At 37.4% G+C, this 25,439-nt stretch overlaps 1 protein-coding gene across 5 annotated transcripts in view; it reads right to left on the reverse strand.

The window, feature by feature from the left end:
* The window catches only part of ACVR1C (activin A receptor type 1C), an 86,728-nt gene that overhangs the window by 30,602 nt on the left and 30,687 nt on the right, over positions 1-25,439 (reverse strand). For 4 of the 5 annotated variants that reach the window (XM_043488104.1, XM_043488107.1, XM_043488106.1 and 1 more), the window contains exon 3: positions 3,514-3,753. The exons of the other annotated variant lie outside the window; for it this stretch is intronic. In XM_043488104.1, the coding sequence (XP_043344039.1) occupies positions 3,514-3,753 (240 nt within the window). The remainder of the gene's footprint in view (positions 1-3,513; positions 3,754-25,439) is intronic. 5 annotated transcript variants of the gene reach the window in all.

Genomic DNA, 25,439 nt, shown 5'->3' on the forward strand with positions numbered 1-25,439 from the left:
CTTGCCTGTTGGAAACATTTTTAGCAGCAAACTTTCCAGGCTATTTTTGTAAGCTATAGTCAGTTTTACTACCTGACACATAATGAAAGTTGTACGAACAATTATTAAGCCAAATTACAATTTCAATATCTCTCCTCCCTCCCCTCATTTTGCACGCACAAATTCAAAAAAGCATAACCATGACCAATCACTACCTATGAAAACACAACAATGACAACCGGCTAGAAAACTGCATAAGTCAATATTTTCAAATTGCAAACTTATTAGGCACATGATCAATACTGCAAACCAGGGACAAAGTAGGATATCATCTAAAGTAATCAGCATAGCAATTAAGTTGAGAGAGTAAAATTCAATGAAAGTTGCTTCAGGATCTTTGAAAGCAACCACCAAAAATAATCTGAGTAACTATTACACTCTTAGAGATTTCCTTTGCAGACACAGGGACTTTGGTTTTCCCTGTAAATCGAAGATCCCCTGGAGGAGGGCATGGCAACCCACTCCAGTATTCACACCTAGAGAATCCCAAGGACAGAGAAGCCTGATGGGCTACAGTCCATGGGGTCCAAAGAGTCGGACATAACTGAAGAGACTTAGCATGCAGCACATAGAAACTGAGGCCTCTCTGGTAGAAACATCATCATTTATCAGGAGTGTGACATCACAACAGAAACCAGCAACCTACCCAGCCCCTTTGAAGCCACCTGAGACACCATCATCTCTCAGAGACAGTCCAGTCAAACATCAGTCGGTTCTCCTCTCTTGCAGGCATTGTATTGCTTTGAAATTTGTCCCTGACCAGGTTGGGATATGCTTCACAATTTTCATCTCTCAACACCTCACAAAGTTGCTTCTTGTTTAAAGTCACCGGCCAGGGAAGAGAAGCAGAGGGGAAGGAAAATGCCCAATTCCCCTCCGATCGGTGAGCTTTTGTGACAGAAGCCTTGCTACACATGGACATATTCTTCCTGGTGATCCAAGGCAATATAGCCATCCATTCCTGTTATCCAGTGGTTACCGCCAAACATATGCCACTTGCTTTGGAGAAAAATGCCTGGAATGCTTTTAGGTTGATCATTAAAAAAATCATCCATGTTTGGGTACATTTACAGCTTTCTTTTAAGAAGGAACTTAGAATAATCTAAAGAGAGGGTCCAGCAATTAGTTAAGTCTAGATTTAGGTTTCAAGATGAACAAAAATACCAAAAAACTTAATTTCTGATTTTATGCCCTGGCTCATGAATATTTTCTTAAACTAAATATTCAGCTTCCAGTTATAAAGTCTCCACTACTTTTATTAGAAAGGGAAATCCTTGATGATCTTAAACATACTCAAGAAGTAGTTCCAGGGTTTCCCTGTTGGCTCACTGGCAAAGGATCTGCCTGCCAATGCAAGAGACACAGGTTCAATTCCTGTGTGGGAAGATCCCACTTGCTGAAGAGAAACTAAGTATATGAGCCACAACTATTGAGCCTAGGCTCTAGAGCCCAGAAGCTGCAACTACTGAACCTACATGTTGCAATTACATGTGCACCCTAGAGGCTGCGCTCTGCCAGAAGAGAAGCTACTGCAATGAGGAGCCCACATCACAACTAGAGAAAAGCCCTCACAGCAACAAAGACCCACTACAGCCAAATATAGGAAAATAAACAAATTATTTTTAAAAACAGGAGTACCTCCAAAACATATATTTCTGCTTTACATCTTCATATGAACTGAAATGTTTTGGTGGGGATGAAATAGATGGTTATTTAATCACTTAAACATTTCAGAAATTATGCAAGATTTCAAGGAAGTTGGCACAAATCAGAGCTTTCTGAGCCTAGAACATCACCAAGGCTCAAGAAATTAAGGCCCAGTGGCCCCCAGAATATAATACTCAAGGAAGAAAGAGTATTAAATCCTAATAGATTTTACTTTTTTTAAAAAAAGGGCCATCTTTCTATCCAACAATGTAATTTGGACTTCAGTTTTACAAGTTTCGCAGTTTGGAGATATTCTTTTCAATATTCCTCCTTTGAAAACATGCCTCCTGATTTGTGCAGTGGTGTAAACACTGAGGCTTTGGTCAGTCAGCAAGCGATCATGCCCCCAGAGGCAGGAAACTACTTGGGCTTTCTGGATGATGTAATTAGGTCTCTTTTCTGATAAATACTTCTGAGTCCAAAGCTGCTATGTGCTAAATATGGTTGCCCGTGCAGAAGCCACCCACTCCTCTATCATCTGCCCTTGTTAATTGTGCCTGCCTGGATGCTCCTAAAGGCCATGGGCAAGGGAGGTCTTCAACATCTGTTTGGGGTAATCATCCTTAATGATCTTTCCAAAGCAGGAATGACCGAAATGGTTCATTCACTGAGGCTCACCCTAGTTCATGTTTCTGCAGCTCCGTGTGCTGAAATATACACGATAGCTGGGAGTCCTCTGCCATCTTAGGGAGTTTGTAATTACTGGGGAGAAGCTGCTCTGTCCCCGGAAACCCAAAAAGCCCTCAGATGCTTTGTGCTACGAGAAAGGCTCGTCTAAGCCATAACACAGCCTGGTGTTTTGAACTGCTTCATCAGGGGTTCTGAAGTTCCATTAAAGAGGGAAAGAGTTATCATGTAACCACAGCAGCTGCAGCAGCCAACACCGGAAGGCTGTACCCTTCCCTTTTGTCTTCTGTTTCTAAGCTTTAAGAACATAGTCTTGATTTGAATTTCAGGTCAGCTCCCTACTAACTTCACACACACACACACACACACACACACACACACATACCCCAGGGGCTGACTACAGATTCCAAAGACCTTCATAATCATAAGCAAAGAACACTACTTTGCATAACTAATATCTTTTCCCCAGAATTCAATGCTTAAGCCCTGTTACACTTTTGTGCCCCTGAAACATGACCAAGACAGCAACAACTATTATTACTAACCAGAATGTGGCAGAGAGCTGAGAAAAGAAACTCCTGGCTTCAGAAATAAATTCTGAAGGCATGTGAAAATGAGAATCTGAATACCTAAAGGCACAAAAAGCAATTGAGAAGATTTAATTCTTTAGGCCAGGACAGTTTTCACTCTTCATCAAATCCTAAAAGAAGTTTCTATGCCAGAATTTACCATGTACCATATCAAATATTTTAAACAATGCAATTAATAATATTTGGGCCCCTTTTTTGTTAAAAAGCGAGGTACCTAGAAGACTCAGTCATAGAGCCAGAAAGTACATAGGTAGATGGCAGAGGCTGGCGGGTAGGGGGAGAAATGGGCGAGGGGATGGAGAGTTAGCATTTAATGGAGACACAGCTTCAGCTCAGGAAGATGAAAAATTCAGAAGATGAAAGATAGTGAGAGTCGCACAACAATGTGAATGTCGTTAGCGTCACTGAACTCTACACTTAAATATAGTTAAAATAGTGTGTTTTATATTATGTGACTTTTACCACAATAAAAAAAAATTTAAGAAAAAAAATGGGATTTATTTTTAAATAAGAGTTTTTCTTACGGAAAAAATGAACAACAGGCACATACCAGAGCCAGATCCAGAGGCAGTCACATCGTAAATCAGATCTTTTAGAGTTTTCCCAGCATTTACCAGATTGCATTCAGAGAGGGGCTCCTCCACGTTCGATCTCTTTTTCTTTCTGTAGGTGCACTGTCGACCTTGGCATGCCCATACAGTCAGCACTGAAGCCATGGACAGGAGGAAAACTGGCACAGTAATAACAATGGTCAGCTCCATGGGGCCAAGCTTTGGGGCATTTGGTGATGCTTTAATTAAGAAAAGAAAGAACATGACCATAAGTCAATCCATGTTAAGTATTTTAGAACTGGAAATGCAGTCACCAAAAATTCACATCTATAATGGGCAGCTACACAATATTCACTCATGCTAGCTGCTAAAGACTTTCTGTGGTAAAAAGCGAAGGCGGGGAAAGAGAGTTGAGGTTAGGATGCAACTGAGGTTAGGTTCCGCCAAGTGACAGTGGGAGACAGAAGCAGGATCATGGAAAGCACTAGCTCCTGGGATCCTTTTTAAAGCCTCCAGACCATTTAACATTTTATGACTATTTTCTCCCCACTTTTCAGTCATCCCTTCTTAAGGCATGTTCATTCCTTTTTGCCACAGATAATCACTGAGCTCTTACAACACGTTGCCACTATTCCAGGTGCCTGAGATAGAGCAGCAAGTGAGGGAGCCCAAATGCTTGCTCTGTGGTGCTTGATGGTCTCACATACCCACGGACGGAAGTGTGATACAAAAGCAAAAGATCATAAGTTGAAGAAAATAAAGTTGAGCAAAGAGACAGACTGATGGTGGGATGATACTTGTAGACAGACTGGTCACGGAAGGCCACTCCGGGGAGGTATCAGGGAGCAATAAGGGAAGTAGCTCCAGGAAGCCCGTTCTCAGCAGAAGGAAATCAAACGTAACAAGGGGCCCTGAGGCAGAGACCTACTGGGCATGTTCAGGAACAATCTTCGCCTGGAGCGCAGTAAACTAGGAGAAAGGTGAAAGGAAATGGGGTCAGTGAGGCCAAAGAGAGAAGGATCATGTGGGCTCTTGCAGGCTAAAAGGACTCTGAATTTTATTCCAAGTAGAAGCTGTCGCAGGGTTTTGAACAGACAAAAGATAGTATCTAACTTATATTCTGCGTGGCTGCTATACGAACAGACGCTAGGGGCATGAAAGTAAAAGCTAAGAAATCAATTACAATGTGTCTGGTATTTTCAGTGTAAGCATTTTTGCCGCAAATATTTTTGCTGAATAACTATTTGGCCATAAGGCAATTTTGCTGTAAAAGATAAAATCAAAAATAAAAGAGTGACATTAAAAAAGGAAACAATGAGGGACTTCCCTGGTCATCCAGTGGTTAAAACTCCGTGCTTCCAATGTATGACTGCTGCTGCTGCTAAGTCGACCCCAGAGATGGCAGCCCACCAGGCTCCCCCGTCCCTGGGATTCTCCAGGCAAGAACACTGGAGTGGGCTGCCATTTCCTTCTCCAATGCATGCAAGTGAAAAGTGAAAGTGAAGACGCTCAGTCGTGTCCGACTCTTAGCGACCCCATGGACTGCAGCCCACCAGGCTCCTCTGTCCATGGGATTGTCCAGGCAAGAGCACTGGAGTGGGGTGCCACTGCCTTCTCCTCCAATGTATGGAGCACGGGTTTAATCCCTGGCTGGAGAACTAAGATCCCATATGCTGTTTGGCATGGCCAAAAAATAAATAAATAAACATTAAAAAAAAAAAAGGAAACAATGAAATGTGAAAATGAATAACAAAATTTTAAATATTTTATAGTGAATATGAAATACTTGAATATATTTTTAAATGTGTAAAGATTCATGGTGATACTGCATAAATAACTAATTTTATTTAGTGAGTTGTACCTAAGAACTTGTCTTCCAAGTCTTTTGTTCATAGTATTATATATATATATATATACACACACACACACACACACACACACACACAGGCTTGTTAATTCATCTCCTCGTTTAGTGTAACACCTTTTTGATAAAATGTAATCCTTCCTTAAGAGAGGTACCAGGGCTTCCCTGATAGTCCAATGGTTGAGTCTGCCTTGCAATGCAAGGAACACCAGTTCAGTCCTTGATCCAGGAAGATCCCACATTCGCGGAGCAACTAAGCCCCTGTGCCACAACTACTGAGCCAGCCCTCTAGAGCCTGGAAACCACAACTACTGATCCCATGTGCTGCAACTACTGAAGCCCGCGCACCCTAGAGCCTGAACTCTGCAACAAGAGAAACCACCACAATGGGAAGCCCATGCCCCACAACTAGACAATTGCCCCTGCTCGTGGCAACTAAGAGAAAGCCCATATGCAGCAACAAAGACCCACTACAGCCAAAAAATAATAAGAAATTTAGAAAAGAAGAAAAACGTATCAGTTTCCAAATACTCAGGTGTATATTTGTAACTGAGTTCGTATTGCTTTGTGAAAGCCTCTATGCTGTTGTTTGTTCTCAGCAAACTGTCACATGTTGATAGATATGTCACATGTTATTAGTCCATGTCCACTGACAGACATTCCAAAGTGGCATGGAAAATGTGGGTTCAACTCTGCACCTTCAAGTTACAGAAGGATTTGAAAACCAACGTTATCATTTTCTAGTATCATATACAGTTTGGCTTTACCTTCTCTTATTTCACATGTCAGTAATTGCTATCATCCAATATTTTAAGATCACCAACATCTACTCATCATTCTATAGATCATTATGACAGCTAACATTCATGTAATATAAAAATGGGGGCACTCCATCAATGGAGAAATGAAACCAAACTATCAAACCAAAGTATCAACCAGTTATTTCATCTTCTACAGCAAAATTGCCTTAAGGCCAATTAGTTATACGACAAAAACTATTTGCTGCAAAAATGTTTGCTGTAAAGATGCTTACCTGGAAAATACAAACAGCTCAATTAGAAACCTGATGCAATAATTGAGGCAGGAGATGATGGTTTTGGCTGACAACTCCATCTAAAATAGTATCTCCTCATTTCTTGTTTATTCTCTACACCTTTTTCCTGTTTTACTTAACTTCCTGAATCTTATCACTACCTGGAATATCATATATTTATTTACTTATTATCCCATTCCTTCCAAAGCACATACGCTAGTTCTTCATGAGAGGAAGAACTAAGTCATTTCTCAGACTTCCTTCTCTGCAATGACAATCCAAGAGAGCTTATTATATTAAATGTACTTGAATTTCACTTACAACATGTTAATCAGAATATGAGAACATAATTTGAAAATAAATATTATTTAATTCTAAAGGAAAAATAATCAAATTCCTCAAAAATGTGTTCACAGAAGTTTCACTATAATCCTATAAATAGTATTCTATCTACTATTAACAAATAAAAAATTTAAAACTGTTAAGTGAGCTTTGGAAACATATTTCATGCTCTTCTATTTACTTTGCCAGGTGAATTTTGGCAGATCAGACTGTTCTTCTGAGTGTCACAGGGTTCCTCTGAAATCATTAGAAGTTGTACAGGTGCATAGAAGGACAGCTTGGCCTACAGTGTTCTTAGGACAAGGTGCTAAAAGAGTTCTCAGACTTGACTTTGATTAAGAAACCATCAACCATGGAAGCTGCAACTTCAAAAGTTTGCTGTTATGAAAAAGTTTTATTGTCCACTTCAAAATAGTCTTTCAAATCTACATTTCAAGTTGCATCCATATTTTTACGTCCTCACAAAAGTATTCCAAGAATTCTAAGAAAGCCACAGAATGCACTTAATAATTTTCAATTTACATAAACATGTACTGACACACGGAGAAGGCAATGGCACCCCACTCCAGTACTGTTGCCTGGACAATCCCATGGACGGAGGAGCCTGGTGGGCTGCAGTCCATGGGGTCTCGAAGAGTCGGACATGGCTGAGCAACTTCACTTTCTCTTTTCACTTTTATGCATTGGAGAAGGAAATGGCAGCCCACTCCAGTGTTCTTGCCTGGAGAATCCCAGGGATGGGATCGCACAGAGTCGGACACGACTGAAGTGAATTAGCAGCAGCAGTACTGATACATGATTTTAAAAAGTAAAATTCCACTATTGGATACATTTATATGGATAAATTTTATTTTGATACGTGTTACTAGGAACTATCAATATAAACATTATAGTTAAAAAGCTTATTGATTGCTTTCATGTTAGTAAAGCTCTATTAAGCAGAGCTCAGATCATCACTATAGCAACCAATAAAGAGGCGAAAGGTCAGCAAGCCTGAAAACAGCACAATATCTATAAAAGTGCTCTTCTCTGGTGATGGTTACTGCACTCAGGGGTGTTTATTACAGATGGGCAATGTTTCTACTTTTGTAAACAAATTTACAGATATGAGTTAGTAAGAAAAAAAGATGACTCAGCTAGAAAAAGGCTAGCAACACCATCCAGAAAGCTCCCTAAGCACTGAGCAATTTTTAAGGCAAACATTTGTAAAACTATCTTCTAAACCAAATGCTGATTGTAATCTCTACAAGGGACAAATGAAGAAAACTGTAGTCTACACCCAATGAGTCATGATAGAAAAAGACAGTAGTGCAGTTAAGAATACATTTTAGTAAGTTATCTTGGATGAGCCTATTAATTTTTCTAGCAGGTTTTACAGTCTTGATCATAGGAGAACTCCTATTTGACAATTTCTAATTTCTCAGACCACGTCAACTGAGATGATTTCTCCACGGAATAAACAGCTCCATGGTGGGGTATACATTAATCCCAAAAGTGAGTTCTAGGAGTGCTGCATTGCTAATTCTAGTTATTTCACTCCCTAGTAAATTAAATAGAAGATGGGAGAATAGAGACAGGTACTAGCCCAGATGGATGAGTGCTTAGCTTACAAAAGTCTCCGCTATGTAAGTTCTGCAATACATTAAACCAAGACAGAGCAGGGGAAGGAAGTACAAATAGGGCAGGAAGAAGGGCATGTATGAGGTGTGAGATTCTGCACAGCTCGAGGGAATCATGCGGAAGTCAAAAGATTGTAAGAAGGTGCATTCGTGCGTGCGCAGTCAATTCAATCATGTCCAACTCTTTGTGACCCTGTGGACTGTGGCCCTCCAGGCTCCTCTGTCCATGGGATTCTCCAGGTAAGAATACTGGAGTACCTACTCCATGCCATGCCCTCCTTCAGGGGATTTTCCTGGACACCAGGAATCAAACTGGTGTCTCCGATGTCCCTTGCATTGCAGGCAGATTCTTTGCCCACTAAGCCACCTAGGAAGCCCCTGTAAGAAGGTAAGTAATACCAAAAATGGAGAAGGAAATGGTAACTGACCCCAGTATTCTCATCTGGAAAACTCCATGGACAGAGGAGCCAGCAGGCTACAGTCCACGGGGTTGCAAAGAGTCGAATATGACTTAGCAACTAAAGAACAACAACAAAGACCAAGGGGAAAAAAATAAAGAAGAGGAAAAAAGAAGAAAGGAAGGAAGGAGGGAGGGAGGAAGGAAAGAGGAAAGAAAGGAGAAATTTTTCAATCTTTGTGAATTTACAACTTTCCCTAGAGGAAAAAAGAGTGAAAACTGGTGATGGTGAATGCAGAGGTGGTTACCAATGCTAAAATAAAGTTCAGAACCAGTTTAGATACCTCAGCTTCTCCCAGGACAGTTTTCATGACCTCCTCGCCATTTCCTATTTCTGGCTTTAGGGAAACAAACTCCTCAAGATTAAAAGAAAAAGATGACAAAATGTGAGGATGGTCCCCATGTTTCCTCCCCTGCTGACGTTTTCTGTTTGTTTATTAAAAATATGAAAAATTATTGATGTGTATGAGATTTATGTGACCTTCACATCAATTAATTTGCATTTCCTTAGTACATTCTATGAGGAGGAGACGCCTTAGAACTAGGCAGAGATGTGGACTTGATCAATTGCTTCAAATAACTCGTATTGACCATGGGCACAAAAGTCTGTAGTATATTTATGTTCAACTTAAAGGTATATTTCTTCATTGTATGTGAATGACATTCAACTGAATAGAAACTAAGATACTACAATGGAGAGATGTATAGAAAATGAACATATATCTTTCTGGCTTACTTCACTCTGTATAAGGGGCTCCAGTTTCATCCATCTCATTAGGACTGGTTCAAATGAATTCTTTTTAACGGCTGAGTAATATTCCATGGTGTATATGTACCACAGCTTCCTTATCCATTCATCTGCTGATGGGCATCTAGGTTGCTTCCATGTCCTGGCTATTATAAACAGTGCTGCGATGAACATTGGGGTGCACGTGTCTCTTTCAGATTTGGTTTCCTCAGTGTGTATGCCCAGAAGTGGTATTGCTGGGTCATATGGCAGTTCTATTTCCAGTTTTTTAAGGAATCTCCACACTGTTTTCCATAGTGGCTGTACTAGTTTGCATTTCCACCAACAGTGTAAGAGGGTTTCCTTTTCTCCACACCCTCTCCAGCATTTATTGCTTGTAGACTTTTGGATAGCAGCCATCCTGACTGGCGTGTAATGGTACCTCATTGTGGCTTTGATTTGCATTTCTCTGATAATGAGTGATGTTGAGCATCTTTTCATGTGTTTGTTAGCCATCTGTATGTCTTCTTTGGAGAATATACTATCTATGGTGAAACAGATCCCCAGCCCAGGTGGGATGCATGAGACAAGTGCTCGGGCCTGGTGCACTGGGAAGACCCAGAGGAATCGGGTGGAGAGGGAGGTGGGAGGGGGGATCGGGATGGGGAATACGTGTAAATCTATGGCTGATTCATATCAATGTATGACAAAACCCACTGAAATGTTGTGAAGTAATTAGCCTCCAACTAATAAAAAATTAAAAAAAAATAAAAGAAAAGAAAATGAACATATAGTGACTGAAGAGATGTGTACAGACTGGACAGCTGTCTAAAAACACATTCGTGCAAAGAAAACAGAGGCCTTCATCCAGACAACGTGAATTTTTATGAACCATTTCAAGGTTAGTGCTTCCTTCCCAAAAGTTGCTATAGCAAGCAGCTACATAAATTTAAAAGGGTCCAAAACATCCCTAAAGAAACCACAGAGTAATTTATCATTAAAACTGCTCCCCTTCCTTTCATTAAATTTTTCCTCAAGTGAAAAGATGCTATTATTGCAAGGTTGAATCCATGAATGTATTAATATAAATATCAAACCTTCAACTGCCTCCTTACTACCACCAACTCCCCCACAAAAGAGAAGCATTTCTTTCTCCAAGCTTGTGGCTTTGAATAGTTCTCAGAATAAATAACCAAAAAGACAGTGTTGCTGGGGATGCCTTCTGATGGGTCTGTTTCTATCCTGGCACCAGAAGAAATGCCACCAGGAACATATAAATGACATGGTGATGTACTGTCCGTCTATCTACCTTATAAACTTCTATGACCTCTGACTTCAATTAAAGAGCTTTTTGTTTACTTCACACATTTCTGGGGGGGAAAGTGTGGAAATAATTGCAGCTGAAACAGAAAAAAGAAATACATTACCTTTAAGATATTAAAAGCTACCTTGTTAATTAGCTCAACAGCAATCATTTCTTTGGTCAAAAACAGAATGACATGTTAAGAAATGAGAAATCTCTCAAATCTTCATGATTAACCTACTTTACCTGCCATTGCAATGTTACTTTAATATGGGTAGCATTATTTCAAACATTTGCTTGATTGTAATGAAAGTACATATCTAATCTAGTTGCTTTACTACATGGGTTCAAAACCTGGAACCAAAAGGATGGGTGTGTTCTGTATAATAATCCTCTGAGAACAACTCTGGGGTTGGAGGCAGGAAGTTGGGCAGACTCCACATCTTTGTGTAGTTTAAAACCTATTAAGGATACATGACCCATCTAGGGTGCAATTCCAAAACAACTTTGTTGTTGTTCAGTCACCAAGTTGTGTCCGACTTTTCGTGACCCTATGGACTGCAGCAGGGCAGGCCAGGTTTGCAGGCAAAACTATGGAGAAAACTTTATAGGAGCAAGGGATATGGGAGATAAAAAGATCATAATGAAGAGTTCCTTTCAAGATGAATCAGTCTAATATAAAGAATATGTAACTAAACTTATATGTGTGAAGTACACACATGGGAAGTAGAATGGGTTGAAGGAATTACATCACAAACACTAGTTTTATTTGTATGACACGTCAATGTAATTCTTTACTCCCGATTACAGGGACCCTCCACACCACCATCACTTACCAAAGCTTGTCCTAGCCTCCTACTTCTTCACAGTGACCCTTATAAATGTTATCAGGAAAACTCCAGTTAGAAGTTAATTTGGTTATCCCTCCAAAATATGCTCCACTATAGGGGGCATTATATGGTCCCTCTTCTTCACAGAGAGAATAATCATGTCAAACAGGTTGTTTCTGATAAATGTGAACCTCAAGCAGGTGAACAATGGCAGAATATTTTCTGCTCTAGAGATTCAACCGAACTCTGACAGTGACAGAAATAATAAGAGAATTATTTCTGCCTTTTGACCAAATCAGATGAGGTATCGACGGGCGTTCCACCGTTCGGTGCTCAATCTGTAAATGGCTATCTGCATACACGTTCTACATGTATGGTCTGATTTCATGAGGGTGGAACAGACAGGGAACTCCACACATTAAAATATTTCCTGGCTAATTCTCCTTGTCCTCCTGGTTTCCGGGAGGAACACTGAGAAGCTTCAAATCTTCTTTTGTCCACCAGCACCTGAATTTAAGAATAATAATTACTTTATATTTTAAGGAAATAGGAATATTAGATTGAAGAATATAATCTTTGGCATAAGGGGTAGGAAGAACTTTGACTCAAGCAGAGTTGAGACTCAAACAATGTAGAATTTAAGTTGGTTTTTCACAGTTTTTCTTCATTTCAGGGCATGTACAAGGGTTAGTTTCTTAATCTGTCATCAAAACACATATTCTTTTATTTATTCATTTTATATTAGAATATATTTGATTTACAAAGTTTTGTTAGTTTCAGGTGTAGAGAAAAGTAATTCAGTTATATATTCATATATCCATCCTTTTTTCAGATTATTTTTCTATTATAGGTTATCACAGAGTATTGAGTAGAGCTCCCTGTGTTATATAGTAGGTCCTTATTGATTATCTATTTTATATGTAGCAGTGTATTTATATATATATATAAAATAGTGTATTTTCTATTATTCTATTCTATTCTAGTCAAAGCTATGGTTTTTCCAGTAGTCATGTATGGATGTGAGAGACTATAAAGAAAGTTGGGCTATAAAGAAAGCTGAGTGCAGAAGAATTGATGCTGTTGAACTGTGGTGTTGCAGAAGACTCTTGAGGATCCCTTGGACTGCAAGCAGATCAGTCAACCCTAAAGGAAACAAGTCTTGAATATTCATTGGAAGGACTGATGCTGAAGCTGAAACTCCAATACTTTGGCCACCTGATGCAAAGAACTGACTCAATGGAAAAGACCCTGATGCTGGGAAAGATTGAAGGCAGGAGGAGATGGGGATGACAGAGGATGAGATGGTTGGATGGCATCACTGACTCGATGGACATGAGTTTGGGCAAGCTCTGGGAGTTGGTGATGGACAGGGAAGCCTGGCATGCTGCAGTCCATGGAGTCGCAAAGAGTCGGACACAACTGAGCGACTGAACTTAACTGAGTGTTCTTAAATGAGGCTTCCCTGGTGGCTCAGGCGGTAAAGAACCTGTCTGCAATGAATGAGACTGAGTTTGATCCCTGGGTCAGGAAGATCCCCTGTAGAAGGAAATGGCCACCCACTCCAGTGTTCTTGCCTGGAGAATTCCATGGACAGAGGAACCTGGCAGGCGTTCATGGGGTCATAAAGAGTCAGACACAACTGGGCAACTAACACTTTCACTTTTACTTTCATTTTCATTCTTCAATGATACATTTCTATAAAGAAATTAGATAGTAATTACTCAAGGAATATGTTTTTTTTTTCTTTTAAAAGTCAATCTTTTCCTTAAGAAAAAATGAAATTTCCTTGGAAACAGCACCCAATCTCATAGCAGAGAGCATTGTTCAGAGAAAGTACTTAAAATATTGATGGTGAAGGAAAAGTTACACTTCTCTGTCTTAAAGTTCCAGCTAATATAATTACTCCTACAGATAACACGAGGGCAGGAGGAGAAGGGGACGACAGATGATGAGATGGTTAGATGGCATGACCGACTCAATGGACATGAGTTTGGGTAAACTCCGGGAGTTGGTGATGGACCGGAAGGCCTGGCGTGCTGCGGTTCATGGGGTCACAAAGAGCCGGACACGACTGAGCGACTGAACTGAACTGAACAGATAACACATTCACACAGAGCAGCTTGTTCACTTGAAAGGGCTGACATTGAGATAATGATATTTTAAGTCAGTTCAATGTCTGTATGTTATAATGACCTCCAAAAGCATTTGAATAAACAGGTAATAGTATTTACATGATTGAGAAGAGTATGGCTTATATAGTGTAAAATCCTCAATTTAGGATTGCTTATAAATTTCACTTTCAATTTCCTATTATATCCCTATGAAGAAAATTTCATAATTAAAATCAGTGTACTTGTTCCTTGAGACAAGAAATGCTTCCTATATTAATCTCTTAGAGCAAAAGTTTGACTTTTGTATGCTTACATTTCACATGCTTTCCAAAATGCAAAAATTATAGCATCTTTCAGTTTATGGGGAAAAAAATATGCCTGTCTGGCACACCTGTCAGGTGTGGGTGAGTCCTCAGAGAATGAGCTACAAATGGATTTGTTGATGTGATGGCAGAACAATTCCACAAGGGGTCCCATGAGTATTTCTCAGCATGCCCTGTCACCTTACACTGCCTAGAGCTATGAATTTATGTTTAAAATAGAAAACCATAAAAGTTAAGAGACATCAATGGGTTTCTTTAAAGGAATTAAGATAAGGAGACTTTTCAACTCCCCAAAGAATAATACTTGGTATCTGAGTCTGCAAAATTTTATAATTATAACATGCTTTGAACTTATTAATTTTTGATAAATTCAATTCTAATGTTTTGGCACTTTATCTTCCTTTAAACGTAATCCTTCAGTTTGGTTTCAATAAGTCTAATTTAGACATGCACCTAATCAATATGCATTGTTCATCCACCCTAGGTTATATAAATAACAAATTGTTCTTTTTTCTTTACACAACTGAGAATAGGAAGGTGAAAACTGTACTGAGGTTAAGAAAGTACCCACATTTTACAGTTATGCACAAATTTTCTGTATTGAAACTAATTATTTAAATTAGTCAAAAATACAATAGTATTAAAATAGTGTACTGAAATCCAAAAGGAAAAATCAGAAATTCTTATTACATTTACCCTTTAAAGCACTGTATGCTTTGGTAGCAAAATAGGAACAAAGACACTCAGAACTTGAATGCTTTGCTGAATAGTCTATTTCCATATGAAGTTTGGTAATTAGTGCACGCATAAACTAAATAGCAAGTCTTATAAAAATTAACCCTATAAATAACAGGTTTCTCTAGCCCAGGTTTCCTGACCTTATCCTGGATGAATTTTCATGACAGTTTTAGTGTGCTCTTGATGCCATTTGACATCACCACTATTTCTCTGAGCATCTTTCTGATGTCACCTACAGTCACCAAAAATCATTTCTGCTACAAATCACAATGCAACACAGCTATGAAAGAAACAAGCAACAAAATATGATTCCTTCATGTAGGAAAAGACATGTTTTAATAACAAGAAAAGAAAATCAGACATAAAATTGTGTTAAACAGAATAACTCGACTATATTAAAATAGAAAATATACTAAACTACTGAAAGTAGGAACTCTGAAAGTGAATGTTGCTCAGTCTCCTCTGACTCTTTGTAACCCCATGGACTGTAGCCCTCCAGGCTCCTCTGTCCATGGGGATTCTCCAGGCAAGAATACTGGAGTGGATTGCCATGCCCTCCTCCAGGGAATCTTCCCAACCCTGGGATCGAACCAATGTCTCCCTCATTGCTGGCAGATTCTTTACCATCTGAGCCACCAGCGAAGCCCAAGGTTACCAGAATATAAGCTCAGTAAGTACTGAATGAGTGAATGAATTAACAAGGAAAGCTCATGCCCAAAAAGGAAGTCAGTCACTTCTGTTTCAGCCATCTGATACCAAGAGGGAGACTTCAAGGATGCCAGATCTTCTGATTTTTAGTCTATGGAATTTTCTAGGCCAGAATACTGGAGTGGGTAACCTCCCCCTTCTCCAGGGGATCTTCCCAACCAGGGATCGTACCCAGGTCTCATGCATTGTGGGCAGATTCTTTACCAGCTGAGCCACAAGGAAAGCCCAAGAATACTGGAGTGGGTAGCTTATCCCTTCTCCAGCAGATCTTCCTGAACCTTGAATTGAACCAGGGTCTCCTGCATTGCAGGTGGATTCTTTACCAACTGAGCTATCAGGGAAGCCCCAAGATAAGCCAGATATCTATATTTTTATATTACGACTCAATGTTTAACATTGTAAAGAAATTCACTTTTTTCCTAGAAATTATATACATCAAATGAAAGCTGTCTTTTCAGATACAACCCATAAGTAGGTAGAACTCTGGATGACTTGTTTTGCTGTTTCTATATTCATTAAAACTGGGTTTAGCTAGTAACGACAGAGGAAGCTATACAGAAATTTCCTTTTCTCTTTCATGTAAAAGAAATTTGAAGATAGGCAGTTCAATGTTTGGGCCCCCCTGGTGGCTCATCAGTAAACCAACCCACCTGCAAGGCAGGAGACACAGGTTCAATTCCTGGGTGGGAAGATCCCCTGGAGAAGGAAATGGCTACCCACTCCAGTATTCTTGCCTGGAGAATGCCATGGACTGGGGAGCATGGCAGGCTACAGTTCTTGGGGTCACAAAAGAGTCAGACATGACTTAGAGACTAAACAACAAGAGTCCAGTGTTAGCAGGTTGGCTCCATGAAGTTTTGGTCATGCTCCTATTATCTCCCCTATTTCCATCCCTGTGGTGTAGTCATTATCCTCATGGTACAAGCAAGCTGCTATATTTCACCCTTTATCTTCAGGCAACATGATGGCATAATAAGGTGCTAGTTGTGTTTTAAATGAGTCTTTTCAGAAGTTCTAAAACACTGCCAGAACTTAGTCATATGGCCACACTTACCATTAAGACTAGCTCAAAATACTGTCAGTTAGGTAGACAGCCACACACCCATCTAAGTCTAGGTTCTGCTACTAAATGGGTATTGGAGGAAACTAGATGTCTTTGAAACATAGCCTTTGTAAACTTTGAGCCGTTAGATTTTTTCCATTAAAAAAGAACACATGTGCAGCAAAACAGACAGCATAAAAATTTATAAGGAAAGAACTGAATAATGTCCTTAGCCTGATAGCTCTCCAATATCAACTCCACATGTTAAGAAAATGTGTAAGTTTTGTAAATTCACCCATTGTCAAAAGTTACTTTGAAACTTGATGTTTTGCTCTTCTTTTGTTGTAAAATATAATAAATACACAGAAAAGTGCATATAATATATACATACAGCATATAATTATAAATCCCCATACATCTCTGACCCCCATATCCCTTCCCTGTTTCCCACTCAAGAGATAACTCACATGATCAGATCCTTTCCCATCCCCCAGGGTATCATCCTGATTTGGGGAATAATCATTTCTCTGTCCTTGTACTGTTTTTCCCAGAATCCCTTTTCCTATATTGTTCCAGGTTAAAGTTGGGATATTTGCATGTGTTGCGCTTTGCTTAGTTGCTCAGTCCTGTCCGACTCTTTGAGACCCCATGGACTATAGCACACCAGCCTCCTCTGTCTGTGGGGATTCTCCAGCAAGAATACTGGTGTGGGTTGCCATGCCATCCCCCAGGGAATCTTCCCAACCCAGGGATCGAACCCAGGTCTCCCACATTGCAGGTGGATTCTTTACTGTTTGAGACACCAGGGAAGCCTGGGATATTTGCGTATAATGTTCATAGATGAGAATGACTTGCTATTTCTTTTTTCATACTGTCTTTTTGGGTTTTGATATCAAAGTTATGCACAGAATGGGTTAAGGAGTGTTTCCTATTTGTGCATGGTTTGGAGGAGTTTGTGTAATAATTACACAATTATCTATTCCTGGAAATTTAGTAGAATTTTGTGGTAGAACCTCTTGGGCTTTGAAATGTTCCTTACAGATATGTCATAAGACAATTATAATTTATGTTATAATTTTCTAAAAGTTAGGTTGTTCATAAATCATGTTGTTTTAGCCTCATGTAGTCTTACCGCTTTTTTCTAAATCTATTCTATTACCAAGACAATGGTATATTAAAATCTCCTTCTGAGATCATGAACTTCTCTATTTTTCCTTATACATCTGTAAATATTTTCTCTATTTCTGAGACCATATTCTTAAGTACACAGAAATTTTAATTTATTAAGAATCCCTTGTAACTTGAAACTTTAATCATTAAAAAGTGATCTTTTTTAACTCTAGTAATATTTTTTGCATTGAAGTTAATTTTATCTTCCACTAATAGAAATGTCAACATTTTTATGTAATATATGCATTGTATATTAAAGCACATATATCACATATATGTATATCAAAGCACATATCAACTTTCTTATACTTTCCTCTAATTATCATCCTCTCTTCCATATTTTCCATTATATATTCTCTATATTACTACATACAAAATAGTTTCTTCTGACCCATATTTCAGGTCCCTAATTCTCTCTTCAGTTGTTGTTATACCAATTGTTGTTAAACCTATACATTAAGTTTCTAATTTTTGTTACTGTATTTTTAATTTTAAAAAGTTTTCTTCTTTTATTGTTCAAATCTACTAGTCCATTTTTTTTTTACAATTTCCTATTCTCTAAGAAATGTTTTAAATTTTCCTTTTGCTTCTTTAAACGTAGAATAGGTGCTCTATAATCATTGTCTGATAGCTCCTACATATGAAACCTTGTGCTCTGTTACGCTGGCTCATGCTCATGTCATTTTGAAACCCTGTGAGCTCCGAGTGCTGGTTCTTCATTATGTACTTCTCATGTCCTTGCAAAAGTGTTTGTGTGTGTCTCTCTGAGACCTAATATTAAAGTACCTTTCTCCAGAGAGTCTGAACTTTCTTCTGGCAGGCCACTGGAGACACTATTAATCTGGGTCTTTTTTTTTTTTTTTTTTTTAAGTTTTTCTTCTGGAGAGTATCACTCGAGGAATGGAAACTCAGGTGTAAAATCTATGTGATGGCTAGGCTATGTCCACACCTTCCCAAGAATAAGGTTTTGGGTTTGTTTTAAAGTTGTTGTTTATCTTTGTTTTTCTTTTCCCCCTGTTCTGCTTACTAATAAATCCAAGCCTCCTCCCTGGGGTTAGAAGGAGATGAATTTACATCCATTCTAAACTGGCAGTAAGGAAAGAGAGAGACCTTTGATATTTCTGCTAAACATGGCAGTTTCTATTAGACGACCCAAATTGAGCCAACCAGGCTTTTTCACTTTTCTCTGAATCTTGAGATTGCTAGTAGCAAAACCCAACATTTCCCTTGCTAGAAAAAGCAGATATGCAGGAGGAAAAAATGTTCCAAATAAGAGTTATCAGAAAGTCAGATAATGATACGTTAAGCAACGATGATGTTCACTGATTCTCATGAAAAGAAAACTGAAAGAAGGCTGTTGACATTGTTGAGTCTGTCTGTATGTTAACAAATCAAAGAAAGAACCTATTTCCAGATTTCTTATCATGTTGAGGCTGTGAACTCCTTCATTGGTTAAGATATTATCTAAGTATTTGAAACTTTTAGTTGAAAACATCCTCCTTTAACTTTTACCAATCCAATGAGTGGGAAAAAATGGTATGTTACTTCAGTTTGCATCTCCCCAACATTTATTTTTTCAGTACTTGATCATCTTTTCAGTACTTGACCACTTTGAATATTTTCTTCTATAAAATTTCTGTAAAATGTGTTTTTTGCCCATTTTTTTTCATTTAGCTCTCTCTTTCCTCCCTCTTTTCACTCTTTCTCTTGCCATGCACGTGGATACACACACAAACACACACACACAGAGGCTCATTATTTTTCAAATAGTTACCTTTTTTTCTAGTCATATATAATACAAATATTTCTATCCCATATTTCATTTATCTTTGGTTTCACTTATGTTGTCTTTTATTATTCATTTTTATTTTAGTTCCCATGTAGTCAATTATGTCTTTTCCTTTTATAACAGTTGGATTTCCTGTCTTATTTAAAACAGCTTCCATACTGTAAAGTCATAAAAATCTTTTTTTTCCTAAATTTTCCTCTGACATTTAAATTGTTTTATGTTTCACAATTAGATATTTAATCAAGCTGTAATTTATTTTTGTATATGGTATGACACTGTGGTACAGCCCTGTCTTCTTCCAGATGGATAGATAATTACGCCAGCATCATTTCAAAAATAAACCACCATGGAATTTCCACTTCTGCCAAGTTACACTTTAGATGTCCACAGAAGCCCTTCTTAGTACATCATACACAAAAATGCTGAATAAAATACAAATGAAAACCTTTTTTCTATTATATGATTAACCTGGTAGGGAAATAAATTCATTACTCAGCAACCAAAAATAAAATTCAGATCCAAAGAGATATCTGAACACTAGGATGGCCATTTACCCTGGAGGCATCTGCCAATCCTTGGTAGTAAAGTGCTTGGCTTATCAGACTATATCACAAGATCAGGAGATAAAACATGGTTCCTGAAATCACAAAAGGTCAGATCAGAGATCCTAGTATAAATCAGTCAAATATGAACGGTATTACATTGAAAATAAAACAAAATAGAAAATGTTCTGCAGAGAGTCCCTGGGTCTATATTCATCTATTTGTTTGTCTCAATCTTCACTTTCAGTAGAGCAGGGAAAAAAAAAGCTCCTCACCATAAGTGTGCATCTATATAGGCATACTTAGAGCCAGAATTTATGCTATATGTTGGCAAAAAAAAAAAAAAAACTAATCAAAATACTGAATAGATTTCAGTTGGTAGCACCTCCAGATACCTGGCAGAAGCTAATATAAATTTCCTCTGGAGGAATATATTTAAAAATAGGCCTCAAAAGTTTCCTCCAGATATGATTCTCAAAATATGAGCTCACAATCAAAAAATTACAAAACACACAAGGAAAGTGGCCAACCAAGAATAGAAATCAGCAGATTCAAATTCATAGAAGCTGTAATTATTAAAATGATCAGAGACTCCAATATTAGAAAATATAGGGAAAAGAGTTTAAGAAGCTTGAAGAATAAAAACAAAGGGCCCAACTTAAACTAAATCAGTGAAGAAACTGTGAAATTTATTAGAGAGCTCACAGACAGAACCCATTATAGAGACACACACCCAAAATATCTCTTGGAACTTTTACAAAAAAATGGAACTTTTTCACTTATTATTTGTTTTTTCACCCTATAAACAACCTCCCTCCCCCATCCTCCACCCAAAAAGTACATGTTTGGGTAAGTCCTTTTTTTTTATTGAAAGGGAAATATTCTTTAAGAGTTAAGAATACATCATTTACTTTTGAAGCTGAATTTTTCCTGCCAAAGTGAATTCTCTCTTAATTTCAAAAGAAGTTGTGAATGGACAATCTGCATGAGTTACCGTGAAAGAAATTTAATAAAGCCTGAGAAGTACTAAATCTAAAGTCACTGGAGTCAGGGCAAGACAAGCAGCATCTGGAAAGGTGGGTAGATATTTCTGGAGTTTAAGAGTTATTTTTATCTGGTCTAAAAATAAACAGTAATGAGAAATTAGGTTACACTACATAAAATATGTTTCTCTTGCTTAATTGATTTGCATTGCCTGTATTTAATTGTAATTTTTAAATATATTTGGTATGCTGCCTAATGAAAATAATAACATATTTGTTATTAGTAGAGACATGAACTCCAAGCATTAGTCAAAACACAACTGTTTTTGGAAATGGTTGTTGGCTTTCAAGTTTACATAAGAAAAAAACCCTCTAAATATTTGTGATAATAGTTGAACTTGAAGGTCACTCCGGTGACATCAAATATATCTAACAGAATAAGCTCCAGGGAAACAAGCAATTTTTTCTAATGTTATATGTCTACCAAACTATAAAATTACTTCTATCAAAAAACTTAACTCCTAAAGATTAAACCCGCATGCAATGTCAAACAAAGAAGTACTTTTTTAAGGGCAAGTGATTGAATTTTATGTGATCTAAATCACATCTTGGTTATAATGATCCAAATTAATTTGACTTTAATCCAATTTAGTATTAAAAATGAATGTGTAAGGTCTTAAAGGCCATTTAAGAAAAAAAACATTGTAAATTAAAATAGTAACTAGATTCTTAATACCAACAGATTGTTGAACTAGTAAATTAAAATAACAAATGTCCTCACTGCATTTAAAATTACTACATTTTAAATATCAACTAAGCAGTGTTTCTTAAACTGTAAACATGTAAACAACTTGTGGGATATGATTAGAATTTTTACTTAATGAAAGTTCATGGAGTACTTTGCACATTTTACAAGTAAGAATATTTTGTAAAATTCTTATTTCAGATATGTGTGCATATGGGGGAAATTATACAAAATGTGTTTCTGTGTGTCACAATGGAAACCTGTACGAAAGCTACTAGTCTAAGAAGAATTAGAATCAAACACTTAAAAGGATTTTAGGAGGGCAAGAGTTTGTGGCTACAGATTTCCAGGTGCTGAGTTATAAGGACACCATCAGGAAGAGGAAATGGGGAGAAAAAAGTCACAAGATGTATTCAGGGTAGGAATTTTGTCACAAAGAAATATAGCAAGAGCTCAATCATCATAAGCAGGACTCAAGGACAGAAAAGAGACAGCTGAAACATGACAAGAGTAGTCACTATGTCTACACCAAGTCAGCTATCCAGAAATGGCCCCACAGTCTGGGGTGATGGCTGAAAGAGCCAAGAGGCAAGGACCCACTTGGTTTTCAGCTGCAACTGAAAAGAGAAGTCCCAGATTTTCTTCAACCTGTTCTGGTCACCTCTCAACGTTTTCTTCTACTATTTTACTCATGAATGTGATGCAGTGTATTAAGTACTGTAGAAATGTCACACTATCTGCTTTTCAGAGCACGTTTATTTATTTCATATATATGTGATCACATTTGAAATTGATAAATCCTCTTTAGGCAAAGCAGGGGATATCAACCACACTTACTGATGACACAAAAGCAGCAAAGTTACTGGTGCTGGCTGTGTCCCTGCTCAGTCTGAGCGTTCCCAACTCCTCTCCAACACTGCTGTTCCAAACACAGCTAATAACCATTCAGCACTACCTCACAGAGAGAACAATCCAATCCAAGAGGACTGCACATGCAGTCCTACTCATCTGAATGTCAATTTACCATACCAAGTCACTAAAAGAAACAAATTCTTAGTTTATGAAAAGAAATTTGATATCATTAAATGTCACAAAGCACTTCTTTGTAGACAAATTAATTACTAGCATGCATACCTTCCCAGTTATAAGTAGTCTTTGAAAATTAATCAAGGTAATCCATATCAGTAAAGAAGTCATGTTATAATCTCAATAAATCCATGAAAATACTTGAAAATATTAATATTCACCCATGATTTTTAAAAAGACTTTCCCCAAACTAGGAATAAAAGCAAATTTCCTCAGTTGATAGCAATTGTCTACCAAAAAACAAAAACAAAAAAACCTTTCATACTTGATGGTAAAAGAGTGAGGGCATTCCTCCTAGAACCAGGAAAAAGACAAGGATATTTACTTTAACCACTCTTACTCATCATCATATTGGTGATCCTAGCCAAGGCAAAAAAAAAGCAAGAAAAGAAATAAAATGCATAGAGATCAGAAAGGATTGGCTGTACTCACAGACAAAATTATTCTGTATGTAGAAAATGTCAAAGAATTTTTTTAAAAGCTACTAGAATATGTTATTCTCATAAGTGTATAGGATATAAGGTCAATATATAAAATTAATTTTATTTTCATATACTGGTAGTTAACATTTAGAAATTGAGATGTCAAAAATACCATTTATGATAGCATCTAAAAGCATGCAATATCTAGAGAAGAATCCAAGCAAAATATGTATAAGATGTGTTTTCTAATAACTACAAACTCTAAGAGTAACTGAAGTAAAACTAAATAAATGGAAAAACATACTATGTTCATGGATCAAAAAAGTTAATATCGTTACCTGACTATTTTCTCCAACTAATCCATATTCAACTCAATCTAATAAAAATTTCAGCATTGTATTTTTATGAAAGTTTTCAAAATGATTCTAAAATTTATTTTTTCCACTTTTTCTTTTTTTTGGCTGTGCAACGGTATGCCAGAGTTCCCTGACCAGGGATTGATCCTGTGCACTCAGCAGTGGGAGTGTAGTCTTGACCACTGGACTTCCAGGGAAGTACCAATTCTAAAATGGAAATGCAAATAACTTAGGCTAGCAAATCAACTTGAAAATGAACAAAGTTGAGAGGGTCATATTATCTGATTTTAATACTTACTATAAAGCTATAATAATCAAGAAAGTTTCATAGTGGCATAACTATAGACATTTGGAGGCCAGAAATATACCCATATACATATGGTCACTTTATTTTCAATCAAAAGATCAAAGAAATTGAAAGGATGGATTTTGCAATAAATGATGCTGAGAACAACTTCAAATACACATGGAAAAAATAAATATTCCACCTGACCTCACAAAATAAAAAAAAATTACATTTAAACTAAACATAGACTTAAATGTAAAAGCTGAAATGTTAAAATTCCTAGAAGAAGCCATAAAAGAAAATATTTATGACCTTTGGATAGATAAACATTTCTTAGGATATGAAATATATGAACTATTAATAATTTTTTAAAAAATAAAATGCATTTCATCAAATTTTGATCTTCTACTCTCCAAAAGACACCTTCAAGGAAACAAAATGTCAAAATCCATAGAATGTGAGAAAATCATCATAATACACTTATCAGATAAACGACTTGTATTCAGAATATATAAAGAACTCTTAAAGTCATCCATAAGAAGATAAATGAATTCTAATATGCAAAAGATTTGACACTTTATAACGAAAGAAACATAAATGTCTAATATGCACAAGAAAAAAAAATAATTTAACATGATTAACCATTAAGGCAATGCAAATGAAAACCACAATGAAATACCACTACACAATCACTTGAATGTCCACAATTAAAAAGACTGATTATACTAAGTGCTGGGAAAATATGGACCAACTGGAACTATCAGACATTTCTACTGGGGATATAAAGTGGTACAAGCAATTTGAAAACTATTTGAGAGATTAGATTTAAAAATTAAACATACAGTTATCATATGATCCTTCAATTCTACCCTTAGATATTTTCTCAAGAGAAGGTGACATATATCCAAAGACTTGTACTCAGTTATTCAGCAGCTTTGTTAACAACAGCCCCAAAATCGAAACAACCTGAATACCCATTGTGGATGGGTGTTTAAAAAGAACAAAGCAAAACCTACAAAGGGATATTACCCAACAGTTAAAAGGTAACAAGCTGCATGAATAAATCTCAAAAACAGGATGAATGAAAGAAGCCAAGTGCAAAATAATCTCCTCCATAGGACTCCTCTGATGTGAAACTCCAGGAAAAATAAATCTAATCTACAGGGATTAGAAAATCAGTTTCCTGGCTTTGGTGAAATTGGAGACTGACTGGGAACATTTTGAGGTAATAGAAATGTTGTGGCAGTTACATAAATGTATGTGTCAAAACACATCGAACCATACACTTAAGATGTGTGCATTTCATTATATCTAATTATACCTCAATAAAATTGCTTGTTTGTTGCATTTTTTTTCTAAGAAAGGCTGGTTACCAACTGGACTTGAAGGTAGAATACAGGCATCTGGGTAGTTAGGCAGAACTTAGAGCTGAACTGGGAAGGATTCACA

This window comes from Cervus canadensis, chromosome 15, assembly GCF_019320065.1.
Source record: "Cervus canadensis isolate Bull #8, Minnesota chromosome 15, ASM1932006v1, whole genome shotgun sequence".
Classification (NCBI taxonomy): Eukaryota; Metazoa; Chordata; class Mammalia; order Artiodactyla; family Cervidae; genus Cervus; species Cervus canadensis.